The sequence below is a fragment of the Phoca vitulina genome, unplaced genomic scaffold (genome assembly GCF_004348235.1).
Source record: "Phoca vitulina isolate PV1807 unplaced genomic scaffold, GSC_HSeal_1.0 scaffold1, whole genome shotgun sequence".
Taxonomy (NCBI): Eukaryota; Metazoa; Chordata; class Mammalia; order Carnivora; family Phocidae; genus Phoca; species Phoca vitulina.
The window spans coordinates 71,714,746-71,737,426 of record NW_022589704.1 but is presented as its reverse complement, the minus strand read 5'-3'; the positions used below and the strand labels follow the sequence as shown (position 1 = coordinate 71,737,426).

At 35.8% G+C, this 22,681-nt stretch overlaps 1 protein-coding gene across 1 annotated transcript in view; it reads right to left on the bottom strand.

The window, feature by feature from the left end:
* The window catches only part of CCDC148 (coiled-coil domain containing 148), a 227,524-nt gene that overhangs the window by 131,562 nt on the left and 73,281 nt on the right, over positions 1 to 22,681 (bottom strand). Inside the window, exons 4-8 of the mRNA XM_032410088.1 lie at positions 16,766 to 16,869; positions 11,107 to 11,189; positions 10,749 to 10,900; positions 8,999 to 9,094; positions 8,737 to 8,918 (exon numbers count right to left, since the gene is read on the bottom strand). Of these exons, the coding sequence (XP_032265979.1) occupies positions 8,737 to 8,918; positions 8,999 to 9,094; positions 10,749 to 10,900; positions 11,107 to 11,189; positions 16,766 to 16,869 (617 nt within the window). The remainder of the gene's footprint in view (positions 1 to 8,736; positions 8,919 to 8,998; positions 9,095 to 10,748; positions 10,901 to 11,106; positions 11,190 to 16,765; positions 16,870 to 22,681) is intronic.

Sequence of the window (22,681 nt, the reverse complement as noted above, 5' to 3'; positions counted from 1 at the left end):
CCCAGGCGCCCAACATTTTATTTATTTATTTATTTATTTATTTATTTATTTATTTATTTATTAAGTACGCTCCACACCCAAAGTGGGGCTTAAACTCACAACCCTAAGATCAACAGTCTCATGCTCAAGAGCCAGGCAGGTGCCTCAGGCTTTTGAAATTTTAAATGCCACATAAAAATGCTATAATATCACCTCAAACCAACTATCAGTAGTCATTAAGAAATTATAAGAGTGGATTAGAAAACTGATGGTTCTCTTTCTCAGTTTATTAGTTTTTAGACATTATCAATATTCAACTTTATGTTCTTGTATAGGCACTAATATGGCAGAGAGACATAAGCCTGAGCGTGGTGATTATAATTTCTTACGTTACTGGTTCTCCATAGTCTCAGTTCTGATGATATGGTTTCCTCAAAGGATTGGACCTCAAGGTACAAGGAGTAGGAAAACCTTGTTATGAGCAATTGATTTGATATATAAAATAGGCATTATAATTCCTCTCTTGTCAAAATTTGGCAACCCTGTCCATAGTAATTTTAATCTTGTCTTTGCTTATAGCTACACATATTTTATTCTTTTAATAATAAACTCTATCCTTTATTATCCAGGTTAAAAATAACATATGTCAATTGTCCTGGACACAAATCTGTCAAGCTGCTATGTTTCCATTTTCTCCAATCTGATTTACTCAAGATTAATTTGATTTCACACCCAGCAAAGAACAGAAACCTCTCATAAATGACTCTTACTCCTTCATCCTATAACACCCAGATTTTTCAGTCTCCAAAAGCATTAAAAAATGTAGCCTCAAACACCTCTACACTGCATAGTTTCTAGCTGAAACAATTATATCAAGAAGGCAGGTGTGGACTGCAGTGATACTAACAATAAGATGGTTGAACTTAGAAACTTATAGCCACTATTTTTAGATATATCTTCACAGATACATTTAAACAAACATAACATCCAAGTAAATATACAAACTGAATTATTAATCAAGCAAGGCAAACTCTAAGACTAGCTTTTAGGGTATCCTACAGAAAATACATCCATTTTTCTCCCTTGATAAAATGCATTCCACTATAGCCAAAAGAACTTAAAATATACTTTATTCCCACAACAAACACAAAGTAGGTTGAACAACTGTCAAATATGGCTTTTAGTTCAAGAGTCATAAAGTAATTAAGTATTTTCAATGATGTAATTATTTTAAGAGAAAATTATTAAATATATAAGACAAAAAATAAATCATAGTCTACAACTATGATCTCTCTCTAACAAATATAAATTGCAAAGTCAGGTTGGACAAACCATGTTGGAATATGTCAAGAGAAAATGAGAATTGCAGTAACCCAGGGGTGTTACTCGAGTGGGTCATGTAACCAACGTGACTAAGTGAACACGCCAGTGTTTGAATAATCATGTTCCTAATTCTGAGCACTTCTCGCCTTACTAACCACCCTTGACATACAACCAGCCCAGAACAGCAATGTAGAACCTGAGACTGGACATCCCCAGGCACTGAAATTTTCCAAAATTTCTGAGACTCTATCCTCAGAAAAGAATCCCACCTGGTAATTAAGGCCCCAATGTTTTAACTTGTAACTTCACCAAGTAAGCAAATATCAGTTATTCTGTTCCTTTCCCTCTCTATCTTCTATCTTGTATTCATCAAGCAATATCCTCACATGTAAATATTTGTTTATTAAAAATATTTTAAAGAAAATTACATGAGGGCACTCACTGTTTCTTGAGTGCTGGTTTCTAATGCTGGCTTTTATCTTTTTCATCTTTTTGCCAATTCTGTTGGCAAAACTTTCACATAAAGACAGTGACAGAGCTATGCTATGTAAATAAGTATTGAAAAAGAGAGAGAAAGAGAATATGAACAAGACACTGGTGATATTCACACATGATTGCAAAATCCAGTGAAATCCAAAAGATGAACCAAACAATGGAAAGTCTTTGGTCAGCGCATAAAGTGTTTCTACTTTCCTGGAGAGCAATGTAGCCATACTCTCAAAAGCATTAGAATTTTCCAATCCCTTTGACTCAGCAAGTCCATTTCTAGAAATTCGTGTTAAGGGAATAATCATGGCTCAAAATATAGCAACAGAGTCGTTTGCTCCAAGGTTTTTAAACAAATACCAAAATGTGTACTAAATAATTGTCCAAAACCAGGAATGGGTTGAATTTATCTGGTACAACCACATATTGTAATATCATGTGTATAATAAAAAATCTGTTGTAAAGCAATATTTAATACAGTGACCTAAGACCTAGGTTAGGAAACATTGATTGGAAAAATGAATAATACCGGATTTGATTCATAAATAGGAAAAACAATGAGTTTGTGTAGAGTATGTTTTCATTTTTATAAACAACATACATATAACTTAAATATATAAAATGTTACCAGAGAGTATCTCTTGGTGTTGGGAACTTAAGACTAATTTTTACTTCCTTCTCTTTGCTTGTCTTGATTTTTTAAAAAATCTTCTGTAATAGGGGCGCCTGGGTGGCTCAGTCGTTAAGCGTCTGCCTTCGGCTTGGGTCATGGTCCCGGGGTCCTGGGATCGAGCCCTGCATCGGGCTCCCTGCTCAGTGGGGATCCTGCTTCTCCCTCTCCCTCTGCTGTTCCCCCTGCTTGTGTTCCCTCTCTCGCTGCCTCTCTCTCTCTCAAATAAATAAATAAAATCTTTAAAAAAAAATTTCTGTAATAAATGTAATTATTTCTGTATTAAGAGAAAAAATATATATATAAGGAAACATATATAAGGCTACTAAATAGTTATCTTGAAAGTTACTAGTAAGTAACTTTCAAGTAACAAGTAGAGTAAATTGAAATACTTTAGTTGAAAAAACATGAAACTACAGGCCTTGATAATGTACACACAGAGGGACAAAACTGTTATAATCATCATAGATTTTAAATAGTATTCAGATTCTGATCTTATAAAATAATAGGATATAATTATGAATCAATATTTAAAATTTAATATGCCTATCAAACAATAAAGCAGAAATTACTCGTTATCACTCTATAACTTTTGCTGCATATTGGCTTCAGATCTGACATAGCTAAATGGAGCATCAGACAATTATGCCTCATCTATATGATTAATTCATCCAAATGTTAGGAAATTAAAGCCACAATCTCATCTGAGTCTAAAACAAGCAATTAAACTTGTCTTCATGTTACTAATGAAATACAGCCTAAATAGAATCTAAATAGCTTCACACATATTGAATAAAGAAATAGGTTCAACTGCAGTCAGATTTAAAGAAAAAAATATGTTAGAGTAAAAGACAATATCCTTTAAAGCCGTGCTGTCCAAGACAGTAGCCACAGCCACATGTGGCTATTCAGGACGTAACATGTGGCTAGTCCCAATTATGGTATGCTGCAAATGTAATATGCAGACCAGATTTCAAAGACTTTATATGAAAAAAGACTTTATATTGTTCACTTTCCACTTAGCTGCAGTTTTTTCATCTGTAAAGTCATTTTTTAAATGGGCTGTATTGAGGAGTAGAATGGCATGTACCTGTCATGTCATATAATGGGTACTCATTAAATATCAAGAGTATCCCCTTCACTCTTTAACTTAGATTTTTAAAAGTTTGTGTTTTTGCTTTACAAATAGAAAAAAGCATGTATGCCAAACTTAATTTATAATTTTACCTATTGGGGATAACTACTGTTATTGTTTGGATAAACTTCCAGTCTTTTTTCTGCAGCTTTATAAATGTAACACTTTCAGAGGGAAAAGAAAAAAAAAAAAAAGAGAATCCACTACTTTGTGGCCTAATTTCTAATTGCATAACAACTTATTGCAATTATTTGTATCATTAAAAATTGTTTAATATAATTATTAATGACTGTGGTATTCTATTACATGGATATATCATAATTGATGAAGGTAATCCTCAAGTTGTTGGCTATTTCGTCACTTTGAGGATTTTGCTATCACTAAAGAAAGGAAAAAAACAACGTTGAATATCCTTGAAGCCAACTATTTATTTCACTTCTATGATTATTTCCTTTAAGATTATTTCTAAACAATGATTACTCACATTTATAAAGATTTTTGATGACATAGTGCCAGATTGCCTTCCAAAAGAATTTATATACCATTCATGTATAAAAATGCCCATTTCTTCCATATTTCAACCTTGGATAATTTTTTTATATTTTACCATTGTATAGGTAAAAATCTAAGCATTTAAAAAAAATTTTTTATTGCTTTGATGAGTAGAGAGGTTTTCATAAATTTCTTTATCATTTGTATTTAGAATTACTACCCAGAGTTCCACGGACTGCCACTCTGACATCTATTCACTTCTTAGTACCTGCACCATATACTGTGCATCCCCACCTGTTACTGTAGTCAATGAACTGTTTGTTCCTCTACTTGTGTACCAAATCCCAACACTGGATTATTCTCATCAGCATCAAACATAGTAATATTCCCCCCCATTTTAAGCAAAACAAAAGACAAATCAACAACATGAAAATCTGGCCCTACTTTCTTGCTCTCCTTTACATAGAACTTCTCAGAAAAGTTGTCTGTACTCATTGTCTTGAATCCTCTTCTCCCACTCACTTAAATCCAACCCAATTAGGCATTTGTTCCCACTTCTTCAATGAAAGTGGTTACCAATGACTCAACAGTTGTTTATCATCTAGAGCAAATCTTCAATTAACAGTCATATTTTATTTGACTTAGCAGCATTTATTCAGTGATCATCCCTCCTCAGCTCACACTGCTGACCACTCCCTCTCCACCTGCCTTCCTGGACACACAGTTTCTTGGTTTTCTTAACATCTCATAGACCTTTTCTCAGCATCCAGTGTTGGTACCCCTCTCCTCGCTGATGATTTAATGCCACCAGATCCTAGGGATCTTTGTTCTCTCTTTGTCTCATCACTCACTATTTTGGTGATCACACCTGATTTCATGGCGATGACTCACAAATATGAATCTCCAGCTCAGATCTCTCTCCTGGACTCCACAGTTATATTACTGACTGCCTTCACAAAATCTGTACTTGGATATCTGACAGCATCTCAAACTCAGTATGTCCAAACCTGAACACCTGGTCTTCCACAAAGTCCAACCCTATTTTTTTTTTACAGTCTTCCCCATCTCAGTTGATGGTAACTCCATCTTTCCAGTTGCTCAACCCAAAAACATTGGATTATTCTTTTGTTGCTCTTTTTCACATACCTTATGAACTCTGTCAGCAGATATTGTGGGCTCTACCTTTAAAATATGTCCAAAAGCTGGCTATTTCATACCATCTCCACTTCCTGATCCAGGCCACCATTATCTCCCACCTGGGTTACTTTTTTTTTTTTTTAATCTTTATTTATTTGACAGAGTGAGAGACAGCTAGAGAGGGAACACAAACAGGGGAGTGGGAGAGGGAGAAGCAGGCTCCTCACTGAACAGGGAGCCTGATGCGGGGCTTGATCCCAGGACTCTGGGATCATGACCTGAGCCGAAGGCAGACGCTTAACAACTGAGCCACCCAGGCGCCCCCCACCTGGGTTACTTAAATAACCTCCTGAGTGTTCAATCTTTTCTTGCCCCTCTCTACCCCCATCTTAAACACAGCAACTCCCAAAGTGATCCTGCTAAAACCTAAGTTAGGTCTTGTTACTTCACACTGCTCTCACACTTCTGCTTCCAATAGCTTCCTATGTCACTCAGAGTAAAATCGAGTTGCTGTACCTTGGGGAAATGAGGTTACTGACTGGTACACACTCCTAACACCAGAGCCTACCTTTGGATATGGGGATAGAGTCATTCCAACCCAAACCAGTGAGCTGCGACAAAATAGAAGGAATTAAAATAAATGTTGGGATTAACCATGGTCAACTGCCTTTAGCCCAATGAAAATTTTATAATTTAAAAATGTCCCCCAGATATTTCAACCTTCTTATGTCACAGCATTACACATCTGCTTAAAATAAGCATCCACTCATTTGTATAGGTGTGTACATATATGTACACAATCTATATGAATTCTCACAAGGCCTAATAACTAGAACCAAAACGGGAAATGGCCGTATCAAAATAGGGGCAGGTACTGGCGAACTCTAAATCCAGTGAGTATTATAGCTAAACATATAATTCATTATGCGAATTAGAACAGTACATTTATATGACTTACTGCCCACCAGCCACAGATTGCTGAGGCCAACGACCTCTGTATTTACTGAAAATAGCCCATTTACTCTTTCTCCTCAAAGAGACTACTCCTGAAAACTCATTCAGTTTTATTGATGCTTCCTCATTCAGTGCCAGCATATTTATAAAATCATCTCTTCGGTTGATGTTTGCATATAGTTTTTATTTGGGCAGGATACATGTGTATATGTTGCTTCCCCTAAAATTCTAAGTCTTCTAAAAGGCAAGGCCATATTCTAGTCTAGTCTGTCTGTTTACCCCCCTACCAAGGAGCTCAGCAGAAACCACTATATGTTAAGGATTACCCAATAAATATTCATCTAGTAAAACATATCAGTAATTATATAAAATTTATTTTGGATAATTATTTGTGGCAAGCAGACTCTTAAGCTAGAATTTATGAACCTATATTCCTCCAAAGTGGATTCCTACTGCTCCTATAACATGCCTTGCCCCTCTCACCTTCAATGTTTTCACCTTTAATTAAAATCAACTGAACAATCATTTATTTGAAAGCTGCTATGTGCCAGGATGTGCTAGGTGCTAAGGATATTAGCAAATATTGCTAATAAATTATTTTGTCTTCAAGGGCTTTACAGTCTAATCATTTAATATCCCTTCTTAGAACGTCCTCCCTACCTCCTTTCTGCCTTATTCTAATCCTACTCAATCTTTAAACTCCATAGTAAACTTCACCTCCTCCACTAAGCTTTCCTAAGCTATTTTTCCCTCAGTGTGCCTTCCCAATGCAGAAATCTTAGCATGTGATATATATTCATCTTATTCTCTACCTAAATCTCAGTATTGGCAATGAACTGTGAATCTCAACTTTTTCTGAGTGGTACAGCATTGTACAAAGGAAGAGCAGAAACTGAGTTCTCATGAAAAGGAAAGTAGGAAAATGGGCTGTGAAGAATAGGTCTTAGTGGAAAGGATCCACTATAGGCTGCTAAGGCAAACTCTTCTATGCTTAGGAGCTACTAACCTAGAAAGACCACAATCTCAACCAGATTTCCTAAGGGGACAAGATACATCTGAGAGGAAAGGTAATAAATAGGGCAGTCAACATGCTTTAAAAGGAAGGAGTCAAATTTGCCTTCTTCATAGCCACAAGCAGCATGATTATAATGCATCCCCTAGAAAAACAAAAGAACAAAAACAGAAACCCCTCTCCTTACTTGATGAGTTCTAAAATCTCTTTAACAAGGTTGGGATGGGGAAGGGAGAAAGGATGTTTATTTTACAATTAGAGACTTCACCTAAGTGCATGGTTGAGTTAACATTTCATTGTGACTGAGTTCCAATTAAAGTGTAATTAATTAATCAATCAGCACATATAAATGATATATTATTAATTTTTCCCCCAGCTTTATTGCAAGGTGGGATGGAAAAAAGGAAGGCAAAGAGGTGGGGAGAGAAGGGGCTCTTAGAAGACCAAAAAGTGTATGCCTAGGAGGAACACATGACCACCCCCATAGAGATGTAAGAAAAAGCGTGGGTCAGGAAAGATGCAGACTTCACCTAGGATTGCCTCTCCAAGTATGTGAAGGCAAGTAGAAGCTGTAACCAGAGTTGGATCAAGAAACTATTAAAGCAAAGAACTCTACTTGGTAGGATTTAAGGTTTTCCTTGTTGTTACTTATTTCTTAACACTAGCAATTTCATATAAAGGAGCTTCATTTATAGGCAATTCATTAAGAAATGTAAGAAATTTAGTAAAAACTTACTTTAATTTAGTATAAATGTGTCCCTTCAATAGTTTTCCTTTTTTTCAAAATACATATTCTTTGAAGAAAATTTTCAGGTCAATATAATCGAATAAAAGGCCTATTTTCCTATAAAATATTCCTCAGAAACTTCATGTACAAAACACATATGAGGTTAGCTAATGATCTAACCTACAGTGGCATTTCTGGCTTTGTTCATTAACTTAATTTTAATACAGAATTTATACTACAGAAGATGACCCTGCCAAAACTGAATTTTAAATCCCCTAATATTGTATTTGTCATTCAGAAGAGGATTTGTCATTCTCAGGATACATCCAAAAGTCCATTTTCTAAAAAAAATTTAACATGTTTTTAAAAATTTATAAAACATACTTTGTGTTTACTGTAGGACAAAGTCACAGTGGATTACAAGTAACATAATTCCATGGGTACATTTTCCATTGCAATCAATTATTATTAGTACTGATTTATAAATTTCCACTGAAGAAGAGCTTCACACCTTAAAATCAAAATTCATAGTTACTAAAAGTTCATGCTTGAAAACTGTTTCTTAATTATGCAGTAAAGAGCTCAGTGAGGGGCTATTTTCATCACATTTCAACCTTATAAAAATTTTTAAAGTCATTGTTCAGGAAAATTATTTTGGAGGAAAGAGAACCCTCATTCAACAAATAGTCAATCTAAACATTTATTGATTGACTATGTTCCAACCACATAGTAACTATGAAAACAATAAATGAAATTAAAATAATAAATATTAAAACGTAGTGGCAAAAACCTACATAATTCAAGTAGTTTTATCTTATCACCTGGATATGTCTTCTAACTGCAGATCAAAGTCTTGAAGTTTTTTTTTATATTTCTCTGTAAAGTTACAGAACTCATGAAGGATTGAAGATTTCAAATCAGGATATGGGCATTCCAAAGTTTCTAATTCCATGGGCAGTTCACTAAGCAGGTTACTTCTTTCTTCTGAAGAATAATCTAGTATCTGAAAAAAAATATATATGATGGTTTTATTTAACATAAATGACAAATTGGTAAACAAATTACTAAACACATCACACTTACCTTCATACTCCAGTCTGAAAGATAATTTTCTATTTTCTGTTGCTCCAGACTAAGTCTTTCAAAGACAGCAGTCAATTGTTTCTTCACGAAGTCAATCTAGAGGATATAGATAAGAGAAGGTTTCTTTGAGGACCTGTGGAAAAGGGTTCAAGAGATGCCATAGCCAGGCAGTGCTTATCAGAGGGGGCTTCCAGAACATATCCTAAAAATGGGCCTAGGAAGTACAGTGGGGTCATAGCCACTCTGCACCCTCATTTGGATTTTGTTTGTGTTAAGGCAGAGAGCTTACCAGATTGTCTCTGGTTCAATCGCCCCTTCTCCCTTTGCATCCTTGCCTCCAATCCCCAGCTAGGCATGGGATTAATTTTTTAAGATTTTATTTATTTATTTATTTATTTATTTATTTATATTTTATTTTTTTTTTTTTTTAAAGATTTTATTTATTTATTTGACAGAGAGAGACACAGCGAGAGAGGGAACACAAGCGGGGGGAGTGGGAGAGAGAGAAGCAGGCTTCCCGCGGAGCAGAGAGCCTGATGCGGGGCTCGATCCCAGGACCCTGGGATCATGACCTGAGCCGAAGGCAGACGCTTAACGACTGAGCCACCCAGGCGCCCCTATTTATTTATTTATTTATTTACTTACTTACTTACTTATTTATTTGTCAGAGAGAGAGAGAGAGTATAAACATGACCCGAGGCAAAGGCAGACACTTAACCAACTGAGCCACCCAGGTGCCCCTTATCTATTTTTTTATTAGTTTATTGACTACCTCCCCTGACTACAGTGTAAGCTCCACAGTCATAATGGCATTAGATGTATGCTTTTAGGTGATTTTTCTTACTATTTTTCAGTTATTCCGTAATGTTGTTATATTGGTTTCATAAATAATATATTTTCTAACAGGCATTAAAAATCCCATGCCCAGGGACGCCTGGGTGGCTCAGTCGGTTAAGTGTCTGCCTTCGGCTCAGTTCATGGGATTGAGTCCTGCACTGGGCTCCTTGCTCAGTGGAAAGTCTGCTTCTCCCTCTCCCTCTGCTCCTCCCAGCCCCACTCATGCTCTCTCTCTCTCAAATGAATAAGTAAAATCTTTAAAAAAAAAAAAAGGTAAGACAATTATCAAGAGGAGGTAAGTGACATAAAAACAGGGTAATGTAATAGAGAATGACTGTAGCTTCTCTTGTGTGGATGATCAGGACAGGCCTCTCAGGGGACAGGACACTTAAGCTAAGACCTAAGTGACAAAAAGTGCCATCAGTGGGACAGAGAAAACAGGTGATGCAAAGGCCTTGAGATAAGAAGCAGTTTGGCACATATAAGGAATAGATGGGAGGCCAGTCTCAGTGTGACAAGGTCTAGGAGAAAGGGGGAGTGTCAGGCAAGAGATGAGGTTTAAGAAGAGAGACAGCAGGATGTATAGGGAGGAATTGTGGGCCAGCAGGAGCCTTGAGGGGATCTACCAGGGGGATGACTTGATCTCCCTGCGCCGAAGGTAGAATACCAAAATGTACTGTGAAGAGTGGCAAGAATGAGTGCAGGGAGACTAGTCATGAGGCCATTGTAACTTTTCAGGAGAGAAATAAGTATGCTTGGACAGATTCAGGGATATGTTTAAGATACTGAAGAGACAGAATTTGCTATACCTTCTATTTAAATACAAGGCACACATTTGTTTCTTATGTCAAACTGTTGTAGTTGGAACAAAAATGAAATATTACATTATTAGAAGTAAAGGTAATATACTGACCTCTTCCAGTACTTTCACTGAGTTAAGCACAATATGTGAGTATGAATGCTGTGAAATGTGATGCTGTCTGTATTTTAGATCTGCTCTCAACTGCTGAATAGGATTTATCACATTTTTAAGATATGTGTACCATTGTTCTGATAACTCTTGTTCTATAGAGAAACAAAATTAGATCCAGGTAACACATTATTATTTTAAGTTTCTTCAAGAACAGGTCTTAGAGGGCAGATTTTGCTTTGGATTCCTTCAGAAAAAAAACAAGCAGTTAATAGTAAGAGAACTTAAAGTGAGTGGCCCACTTTCATCTTCAAAACAAAACTCCCCTTTAAATATAGGATCAAAAAGGAAAACAACTCACCAAAATTTGTAAGGTCAGAAAGACATTCATTTCCAATGTTCTCTTCACTGAGAAAGGATTTAATTTCAGATTCCATTTTACACCTGAAATAGGCATTATCTCCATCAATTTTTTTAAATAATCGTGAACATATATAGATTTAAAAAACTACTAGAAATTTAATCTAATGTGGTCCCATTCAGCTGTTCATTTATTCAGACCATACACTAAATTCCTAACGTGGGTTGGACACTTGCCAGACACTGAGATAGAAAGAAGCATAAGTGAACACTCCAGGCAGATGTAACAGCACGAGCAAAGGCAAACACATGGCACATCCTAGCACTGCTTCGTGTGGAAAGAGCTTAGGACAGTAGGAAGCCACTGAGGATAATTAAGCCGACCTCACCTGCCAAGCAGAGCTGTGTTTCACAAAGATTCCCAAGGCAGCAAAATGGAGGATGGGCTGAAAGGAGGGGTGGTCAATAAAAACAGAAAATGAAGATGGAGGGGATCAGCTAAACCTGGACCAACAAGGAGGTTATTTCAAAAGTTAAGAGATTATGAGGTCCTGAAATAGGGAAATGGGAGTACAAGTATGTTTTATTTTTATACACTAATAAAAGTAATACATCTTAATGACTTCTTATCATATTATTTAGATATAGTCATTTTTAGAATGAAACCATAACCAGCTCTAAATGGACATCCAAAAACACTGTAGTCTATCCCTTGCTTATGGCAGATTTAATGAAATCATAGAAAAGAGTTTTGATTTATCATGATTGCTAAAATATAATACTAGAAATGGTATAAAATAAGAAAATAGCATCAATTACAATACTTTAATACAATGATTATTTTTATTTTTGCATATGTTTCTAGTCCTTGTCTACATGCCTATATATTTTAAATAACTATAATTATGACATATTTACCATTTTATATTGGGGTTTTTCAATAACATTTTAAGATATTTCTAATAATTCTCACAATTACCATTTACTTTAATGGCCACATCATATTCTATTTTATATATGTGCCACCATCTTCTAAGCCAACTCACTTACATGGGACAGAGGTTTTATTCGTATCTATAAAGGAGGAGTGCTATTGTAGATGACACTTGACTGTCTACTTTTTTAATATGTAGTTTTTGCCAGAAAAATTTTTGCCAGAAATATATTTGAAACTATTACATGGAGGATGGGTGCATAATAATGGAATAAAACCAGAAATTATTTCATGGTGGATTTGTTTAAACAAAAACATAGCACTTATCAATTGTCCAGCTCAGTGCCTTTAAATTTTCAGCATCCAGAAAACCATAGTAAAACATATAAGCCAACAGGAGACCTGGCTTTGTTCATACAGGAGACCAACCCGCTACTTATATGTAATAATTCTAGTAAGTTCCATCCTGTTAGATTAACAACCTAACCCATCTGCCAAGACCAGGCCTTTTCTCTGATTGTCCTGATTGTCCAACAAAATCCAAAAGCACTTTTTTATGCCCTCAAGAACTATGAGACTCTGAAACTAGCTTGTAAATATAGGCTAACATTTCCTGAATTGTGTTCTATAAAACAATAATGTCAATGAGAAGCTGGGGTTGGGGGGAATGGGAAATAGTAAACTAAACAAAATCAGGTATGTTTCTATGGTATAGGATTTCTCAAAAACTTGATTATGCTAAAGTGCATTGAGGTTATCCAAAAAGGGTAGGAAATACATTTTCTAATTTATAGGAATATGAAATTCATTACTCTCAATGGAGTATCTTGAAGAATATTTCTGTTTTGTAGAATATGATATAGGAAATATAAAAATTGTGGCTGGGGGGCTCCTGGGTGGCTCAGTCAATTAAGCATCTGACTCTTTAGGCTCAGCTAATAATCTCAAGGTTGTGGGATCGAGCCCTGCAAAGGGCTTGATGCTCAGCGTGGAGTCTGCTTAAGACTCTCTCCTCCTCTACCTCTGTCCCTCCCCTCCCCACTAAAATCAATCAATCAATCAATCTTTTAAAAAAATTCTGGTGGACTCAAGAGCATTAACAATGGTAACTCTGGAGAAGAGAACCCTACCCTGTTCATCACTGACATGCCAGACCAGGTCCCGGGTGTTCTCCAAGTTGGAACTCTGCAGCACATACAACATCTTCCCCGTCTGAAGAGTGAACAAATGTAAGGCGGCTTTCCCTGCCCAAATCTGCCAATTTAAGTACCTCCTAATGCTATTTGGCCTATCCTCTGTTACCAGTGAATCTGATGGTACTACAAAAAAGTCTCCTGAGTTTTTGTGTGACCATTTGCTAGATGTTATGTTAATCTACTTCCTAGATCTGCCTAATTGCAATGCAATCACCCGCAACGTAAGCCAGCCTGGTGATGGGTGTTATTGAACTCTCAGGAGTCTACTGCCATATAGGTCCTCATCCTTCCAGGATGGTGCCAAAGTTCTCGATGTAGAATCAGTCTCCTCAGAACATCAAACATTGCCAGAGCTTCCTGAGATTTCTAGGGTAACCACTTAGTTACCACTTTGGGTAGAGCAAACAAAACATGGGGTACAAGAATGGTAGAGGCAGAAGCCATAAGCAAACAATAAGCAAAGGGACATGGATCATGAAAGGCAGAGCAAGAAAGTATGTTAAAGTTCCATTAATGGAACTAACAGCCAGGAGACCTGCAGAAAATTAGGGTACCAGAGCAGGCTGAAGGTGAAAGCTCTGTCTCTTCCACAGGGAAGGAACTCAGCAGGTCAGACAGCTTGGTTCCTTACATTCAGCTATTTGATCCACTTCTCACTTGAAAGAGTCTATCCCAAGTGAGCATACCACAGAGACAGAGAAGGGAGTCCCATAACCAATGGCCAGGGAAGGCACTCAGGAGCCAGGCTTAGAGAGTTCTTTGAGGCTCTGAGTTGCCAGTATGAATACTGGTGTCAATTTTATCTTTAAAGATGCATTTATAGACATTTAATTGTTGTTGTTAAAACCCCATGATATCCTCTGTAAAAAGGAGATATTTTCAAAATAATGTTTTAAAACTAAAACTACAAAAAAAAATAAAAATAAATAAAAATAAAACTGTGAGCAAGAGACTACATGTATTTCTAACAGAGATTTGGTTATAAAACATCCCTTGTAGGAATTATCATACAAGTAGTAAAGTGTACAAATAAACCTTCCAAATTTTATGATTCAACAATTCTGATTAAAATAAAAATTGTAATTCTTTATCACATGGTCAATATAAATAACTCCCTCCTTAACCTCTAAACCAGTCATTCTGAAACAAGGGATATACCCCTGAGAGAGTATATCAAGGTCTCCAAAGGTATAGTTTGAGAAAGCATATTAAATACTAAATGTAATTTTATAAGTTTAATATGAAATTTTTAAAATTTAAATATTATATATTTTAAATATTATATTTAAGTATTATATATCTGGAAGTTTTATGTATTTACTTTCCCGAGGACAGATTTCAAAGAATTAAAGTTTGGCAAAAAAAAAATTTTTTTTCTAGCAAGATTAGACCAGTTAGATCCTCGGGTGATATGAATGGAACTCTGTGGGGGAAATAAGCTTCTGAACTCCACGTTCATGGAGCACAGGAGTTAAAGGCAAGTGCTCCAATGCCATCTTCACATAAACTAGCTGATTTACCTTCCGTGAATACCTTTGATCCTCTGAAACTCAAGACTGTCACCTGTAAAGTGGGAATAGCAATGATACCTACTCTGTAGGGTCATCATAAGGACTTAATGAAATAAAGCATATAAATTATTTGCCATACTACCTGCCACATACTAAATAACCCAACAAAAGTTCAGTGTCATTGTAGTCCCCTACCTTCTGTGGGCCTGAGATTCTCAAATGGACTCTCTTATGGTGAGGCATAAAAATATTTTACTTTTAATCTTTTATTAGGTTTTTATTTTTTATTTTTTTTAAGATTTTATTTATTTATTTGACACAGAGAGAGACAGCGAGAGAGGGAACACAAGCAGGGGGAGTGGGAAAGGGAGAAGCAGGCTTCCCGCCGAGCAGGGAGCCCAATTCGGGCCTTGATCCCAGGACCCTGAGATCATGACCCGAGGCAAAGGCAGTCGCTTAACCAACTGAGCCACCAAGGTGTCCCTTTTATTAGGTTTTTAAAGGTTAGAGTTCACACTCCTGATTTTCTGGTGGTCCCTAAATTCTCCACAAATCTAGCCACTTCTCTAACTTTCCTCCTTTCGTTATTAGTTTTTAATTTCACTGAAAACATACTGAAATTAGTCTGCTTTCTAGAATAACACAGAAAATTACCTTAGAATTCTTCTTTTTGTCCAATTTTCAGCACTTACAAGTTTCAAGACATTAAGGCTATTACTTGAAAGCTCCTCCCTTCCATTGCCTTTGTGTCATTCCAGGTCAACCAAAATAACTATTTTCCACAATGATATGGATATGCCTCTTCTATCCAGCTCTAGAACAGCTAATGCACACAGTTAGAAGCGTGTGGAACAGCCAAGGTAAGAACTTTCGCCAGTGTCTTCCTTTACATCTGAGCTTTCATCAGGGAGCGCCATAATAAAAACTTTCTAATGGCTTTCCTTTCTACCAAGTCATGCAAATTTTGAAAAAAAAAAAAAAATTCTAATGGGCTCATTCATTCTCTCCATAAAAGGTGATTTTTTTGAGAGATATAATGGGTCTGATTTGTTTTTATGTCAGCAGCATGGTGACGAAGTGCATATAATTTTGTTTTTCTATGTCTTAAGTTATACAATGATGTAAAACCATATCCAATCATGAGCCTTTTAGTTCACAGTTAGGAACCTCTTGCCAGAATAACAAACTCCTACTAATTTGAAAAGTCCCTACATCAAAAGTAAAGTTAATGACCTTTGGAAATTTGACTTAGAATAAGACCACAAAATGATCTACTTTGATATAAAATATACAATTAAAAACATACATTTTTAAAAGCATATTTTACAAATACCACCATCATTAAAACTAGCATATATGCTTCACATGGAGGGGAAACACATCTGCCTTCTCTTTTTGCCCTGACCTTTGAAAGAAATGTATTTTTCAAAGATTACAATTAAGAACAAGGATAGAACCATTATTTTGTTGCTTCATCTCGAAACAAGTGCTGGAAATAATAACAAAAGTCAAAAATGCAAATTGACTAAGTTAGTCATGATGCAGCTACATCTAGTAATCCGTGAACAACCTGAACGCCTTAGTTCATTCGTTCATTCATTTATTGAAAGCATTTCTATATCTCCTCCTATGAATCCTACAATGAAAAGATAAAACTGATGGGATGTTTGCCCTTGTTTGCCACTTTATAGGGAAAACAAACATGTAAACAAGACATTATAACTCAATGTGCTAAGGGCAATACGAATAATTACAAGTATGAGAGGGAGTATAGAAGAGTAAATGATCAGCAGATATAGAAGATTATCTTTTTTCTTCCTAAGGAAAGCAAAAGCCATATTAGTGTATTCGCTGGATTTCAAATTACATTGAGGAAATGAAGGAATTTTAATTTGACTCACAAACTATAACTTTAATTTTTTAATGGTTTAATTAACACGGAAAGTTATAGAACATCTAACTAAGTGCAACTCTTAGCAAGTCTTACATGTTCTTGTAGAGATTTTCCTCAGTTCTTACCTGACATCAGTTAGCCGTTGGTGTTCCTGCCACCACACTTGCTTGTGTTGTTTTATTAGTGTTTGTTCCTTAGATATCTTTGAAGTCTGCTCTGCTTTCCTGATCTAGATTTAGAGGAACAAAAGAGGAGCAATTCCAATGTTTTCTAAATGTGTTTTCCACAATGAAATTGTTAAATTTGTAATTTCTAAAAATATTTATCCTTTTTCAATCCTATTAGTACATCTTCTAACACAAAATCTACCTTAAAATAAGTAATTCATTAAGCAAAAAGCAGGAAAAGTAAAGGTGAAAGAGAAAATGGTTTGGAATACTGTCCAATTTAAGAATTGTCTTTAAAGTATTTATGAAAAGAAAGGTGAAGTAATTCTATTTTCCTTAAATGCAATTAAAAACACCTAATTCACACAGTCTCAGAAAATTTTTTAAGAGCTTTCCATATATTTTCTCATCTTTTTGATACATCTTCCCTGCCAGGCATTTTGGGCATCATTATTCCCATTTGACTTATGAGGACACTGAAGTTCAGAGAGATTAAAAAAACTGGTCAAGATCATAAAGCTCATAAACATCAGAAACACATAGAACTTTGGTGTTCAGATTGGCTTTTATATGAACCTTCAACAGAGGATGGGGAAAAGTCATTGGATAAGTTGTTAGAAAGCCTGGCTTTGTGGGTGCCTGGGTGGCTCAGTCGTTAAGCGTCTGCCTTCAGCTCAGGTCATGATCCCAGGGTCCTGGGATCGAGCCCCGCATCGGGTTGCTTGTGTTCCCTCTCTCACTGTGTCTCTCTCTGTCAAATAAATAAATAAAATCTTAAAAAAAAAAAAAAGAAAGAAAGAAAGCTTGGCTTTAGTTTGAGGTTCAGCACCTACTAGAAATATGACCTTGAACATGCAATTTTAATTTTTCAACTCCATGACTTCATAAATAAAGTTTTAAAAAATTTAGGCAAATATTTTAAAAATTAGGCACATATTTATTTGAAGGAACTTAACAAAGAAATTGTGAAAAATCATGTAACATTGAAGCCCACTTTTTTTTTTTAAGATTTTATTTATTTATTTATTTGACAGAGAGAGACACAGCAAGAGAGGGAACACAAGCAGGGGGAGTGGGAGAGGGAGAAGCAGGCTTCCTGCGGAGCAGGGAGCCCGATGCGGGGCTCGATCCCAGGACCCTGGAATCACGACCTGAGCCGAAGGCAGACGCTTAACGACTGAGCCACCCAGGCGCCCCCACATTTTTAATTAAATTTAAAATTTCCCCAAATTTTATGGCTTTTTAAAAATGTAGCACATAGGGGATCCTGGGTGGCTCAGTTGGTAAGCATCTGCTTTTGGCTCGGGTCATGATCTCGGGGTCCTGAGATTGAGTCCCACATCAGGCTCCCTGCTCAGTGGTGAGTCTGCTTCTCCCTCTCCCTCTGTGATCTCTCTCATTCTCACTCTCTCTCAAATAAATAAATAAAAATCTTTTTAAAAAAATGTAGCCCATAATTAGTGCTTTGGGGTTTGTTGACAAGTTGAATCAGGCCTGGATCTGTTTGCCTTAACATCCATTCTTGGCCATCTCCCTGATCTGCTCCATATCACAGAGCAGCCTGTTTCCTGGACAACCCTATTAGCAGGCTTCCAGCTGGTTTCAGCCAAAGGGAGACACTGGTTGTAGGAGACTGAAGGAGGGAGGAAAGGAGAAGCCAAAGGATTACTCTGCCTGCCTTTTCTACTCTCAGAGTGGTCTCCAGGAGCATCTGCATCTTCTCCATTGCTCTAACTTTTCTTGACAGTTCTACTATGGTTCCAAAAATTTCTGGGTAAACTCAGCCCACAGAATGTGGTACAGCCTTGCTTTTTCTAATGTCCCTCTGACCCAAGCATGGCAGGCACTTCTACTGTTGTTAACCCCTGTATTGCTTCATGGTCCCCTGTCTGGCTTCTCAGGTCTACACCTGTGTAACCATTTCCTGCATTAAAGACCCCTCTACTCTAAATCCTCAGTATCTGTTTCCTGGTTAGACTGATACTCATGTGTTCGGTGAATTCACATATTCCATATTAGTACTTCTAAACATCTACAAAAGTGCTACTCTCAAATCAGAAATTTGATGAAACATGCATATTTTATGTTTTCTGTGCTACTAGAATACTTAGTACCCTGAAAGCTTTAACAGATCAATGCTGAAGATATAAAAACTTCAGAAGACAAGGGCGCCTGGGTGGCTCAGTTGGTTAAGCGACTGCCTTCGGCTCAGGTCATGATCCCAGGGTCCTGGGATCGAGTCCTGCATCGGGCTCCCTGTTCAGCAGGGAGTCTGCTTCTCCCTCTGACCCTCCCCCCTCTCAGGCTCTCTCTCTATCTCATTCTCTCTCAAATAAACAAATAAAATCTTTAAAAAAAAAAAAAAGAAAAACTTCAGAAGACAAGTCCTAAAAAGACTCTTTATAATGCATGCTATTTCTCGCTGTCATTCACTGATTGCTTTAACCTTGAGTTTATCTTTCCACTGTTCTGGTTACTGATTCAAAATTAGGGGTATAAGAAAACAAAAGCATGGAGTCAAAGTCAAATCTTTTCCTCAGGAGGTCTTAAGAGTGCTACAATTATGAAAAGCATGTTTAAATAAGAACAGGAGGGGCGCCTGGAAGGCTCAGTCAGTTAAGCTTCTGCCTTCGGCTCAGGTCATGATCCTAGGGTCCGGGGATGGGCCCACATCAGGCTCCCTGCTCAGTGGGGAGTCTGATTCTCCCTCTGACCCTCCCCCTGGCTTGTGCTCTCTCTCTCTCAAATAAATAAATAAAATCTTTTTAAAAAATAAATAAGAACAGGACACTGCAGAAAAACATTCAGCAATCCTTTTTCTACCTACTGAAAACATAATAGTACATAGTGGTTCTAAAATCTGACACTTCTAGTATTTGCTTTAAGAATGCCTGAAACCCATTCCAGCTACTTGCCACCTATAGCCTCTAAAGTTTGTTGCAGCAGACAACCACTTTTAAAATTAGATTTCCTTGACATATTTGGTCCATGTTGTACAAAAAAATTAAAACACATTGGTGAAAGATGTAGACACATTTTTATAGCTTAAAAAATCAATGTTGTTGCCTGTGAGCCCAGGGTAAGACCAATTAGGTAGACTATAAAAGTGAAAATAAAGCTACTATTTTTCACTAGACACTTCCAATATTTTAAAGAACATCCTGATTTTTTGTAAGTTCACTCATTGACTCCACTTCTATCCTCAGGCCAAAAATGAAGAAAAATAAAGTCTTAAAAGAACAAAAAGATTTAAAGTTGTATCTTTATCAATAGAGAGATTTCTAGGTGGTTCCAATGTATTTTGCTGGGCAATAAGCCATATGAAATCAATATTTAAGGTGGATGATGATTTATGCAGAATGCTGATGAATTAAAAATAGCAAAAATAATAAATTCATTAAGGAACAAGAAACTAGAGGTTTCCTATGTGGTTTATTGTGATGACCCAAGATAGTAAGACTCTAAATAGGCACCTTGAAATGCCATGAAAACCGTTTGGGCCAGATGACCTATCTTTAAATGTAAGCAACAATAACTAGTGGACAACTTAAATGTTGGTTACATATGTATATACATTTGTCAAAATTCATTGAGATGTACACTTAAAATCTGTGCACTTAACTGTGTGTGATTTGTACCTAAACAAAGGTAAAAGAACAGTTAAGTGTATAAAGAACTGTTAACATAAATAAAAAGAAAAAAAACCGATTACACTAAGATGCAATTCCTCATCTATCAGGCTAGCAAAACTTCAGATGTGTCACAAAACATTGTGAGGCTATAAGGAGACATACTCTTTCTTGTTGCTGGTGGGAATGCAAAATGGTGCAGCCTCCCACAGAAGGGAATCTGGAGGTGTATAGTGAAATTTCATATGGATTTACCCTCTGACCTAGCAACTTTACTTATAGAAATCTATCTGAAGACTATACTGACAAAAGTATAAAAAGATAAATGAACAAAACTATTCACTGCAGCACTATTTGTGATGGAAAAAGACTGCAGTACAAAAATTCCATCAATAAGTGATCCTGTCAAAATAAATTGAACCTGAATCTCATCAAACCTCCAGATATAACTACCAATTTACTGGAAATACAAGAGACAGAAAAACATGTTAAATGACACCACCAGGATGTAATCAGCAAAATCCAGACTGTAAGAAAATATAAAAGACAAGCAATACAATTTCATCAAAAAATAAATTACAAAAATATAAGAGGATAGAGGAGGAAACCTAAAAAATAAAAATCAACTGTAATATATGGATCTTACTTAGATACTGATTTGAACAAGCTTTAAGTAAAAAAATTGAAGACAATCATGGAAATTTAACACTGGATATTTGAAATTAAGAAATTGTAAGTATTCTAATGGTAATGGTATTATAGGGTTTGGGGTGGGGCTGTTTAGCCTTCATCTTTTAGAGATACATGCTGAAATATTTATGGTTAAATATTATGATTCCTGAGGTTTACTTCAAAATAACCTGGCACAGGGGAAAGCTGTGGTAAGGAGTATAGAGAAAACAATAGACAAGAGTTGATCATAAATGAAGCTGGATATATTACATAGAGATCAATCATTCACTCTAAATTTGCATGTGCTTACAATTTCTGATAATATTTTTAAAAAAGGATTAGTAGACAAACTTAGCTGGACAACAAGAAATATTCATGCTTGCTAAGCAAAGCAATTCAAATAAAAATAATTGTAAAGATCTCTTTTATACTTAATCTAAATTAGAAATGAATAGTTAACATATAATGTACCAAAAATTGGTCTCAGTTTCCAGCCCAAATCTACTCTTTGACTTCAGGTTCAATCTCAGCCTGTGAAAGACTAGATCACTCTATGTTAACATCAGTGTCTTTATCTGGCAGCCCACAACTTGTGCATGATCAATGACATAGACACATCTGATCAATATACCAATACCAGGAATAGAAACTAGGCAAGTCTTCTGAATTTACTAGTAATTAACAATAATTATTATAAGAAAATAATTATTGTTAATTTCTCTTCAATAACTAAGTACTCTAGATCCAACTTGAAGCAAACACCTTCTTTATGTGCTTTAAATGTTAACATTCTATCCTTCAGTTTAAGTATGTTTACATTTAATATTGCCAGAGTATACTGCTGTAATAATTAACAATGATTATTAAAGCTGTTAATTTCATGTGCAAGAAAAGAACACATTTAATTAGTTTAAAAAGTAGGAGATGAACTGATATTTAATACAAATACTGAAAGAATGTGTTAACTCTGTAACATTAGGAAGAAAAAATACTCTTCTTGAGCCAATGCATATTTTATAAAAATGTAAATATAAGAAATAGTAACAGATATAAGAAAGAGTATATATAATATACTTCATATATATATATAAGAAAGAGTAACAGAGATGATATTATAATCATAATCTTAGTTGGTGTAGGCTAGTTGGTATATATATTAGCATTCATAACATTAAACAACATAAACTTTAAGAATTATACTTAATTTCCAGTTATCTAATTCCATTTAAGCCATGAATCTTTCAAGGAAAAGTCCTATTTGGGAATTGTTCACATTTTATAATGGTCAATTAAAAGCAAAATGTCAACTTTCTATCTCTAAATTAAATGAGAAGGAAAGACCAAAAATCACATGAAACAACATTCTCAATATATCTTTCTTAATCCAGCTATACTAAAAAATGAAAACTGTAAAAGGAAAGAAGAAAGTATTAGAAAATGGTAAGGTATCCAGAACACATTTTGGTCTCACTAACTGAAATTCAAAACAACAGATACTATAAAAATGCCTTAACAGGACAATTCCTTATCATTATGAATCTATGGAGACTAAAAATGGAAGCAAAAAGCTTAT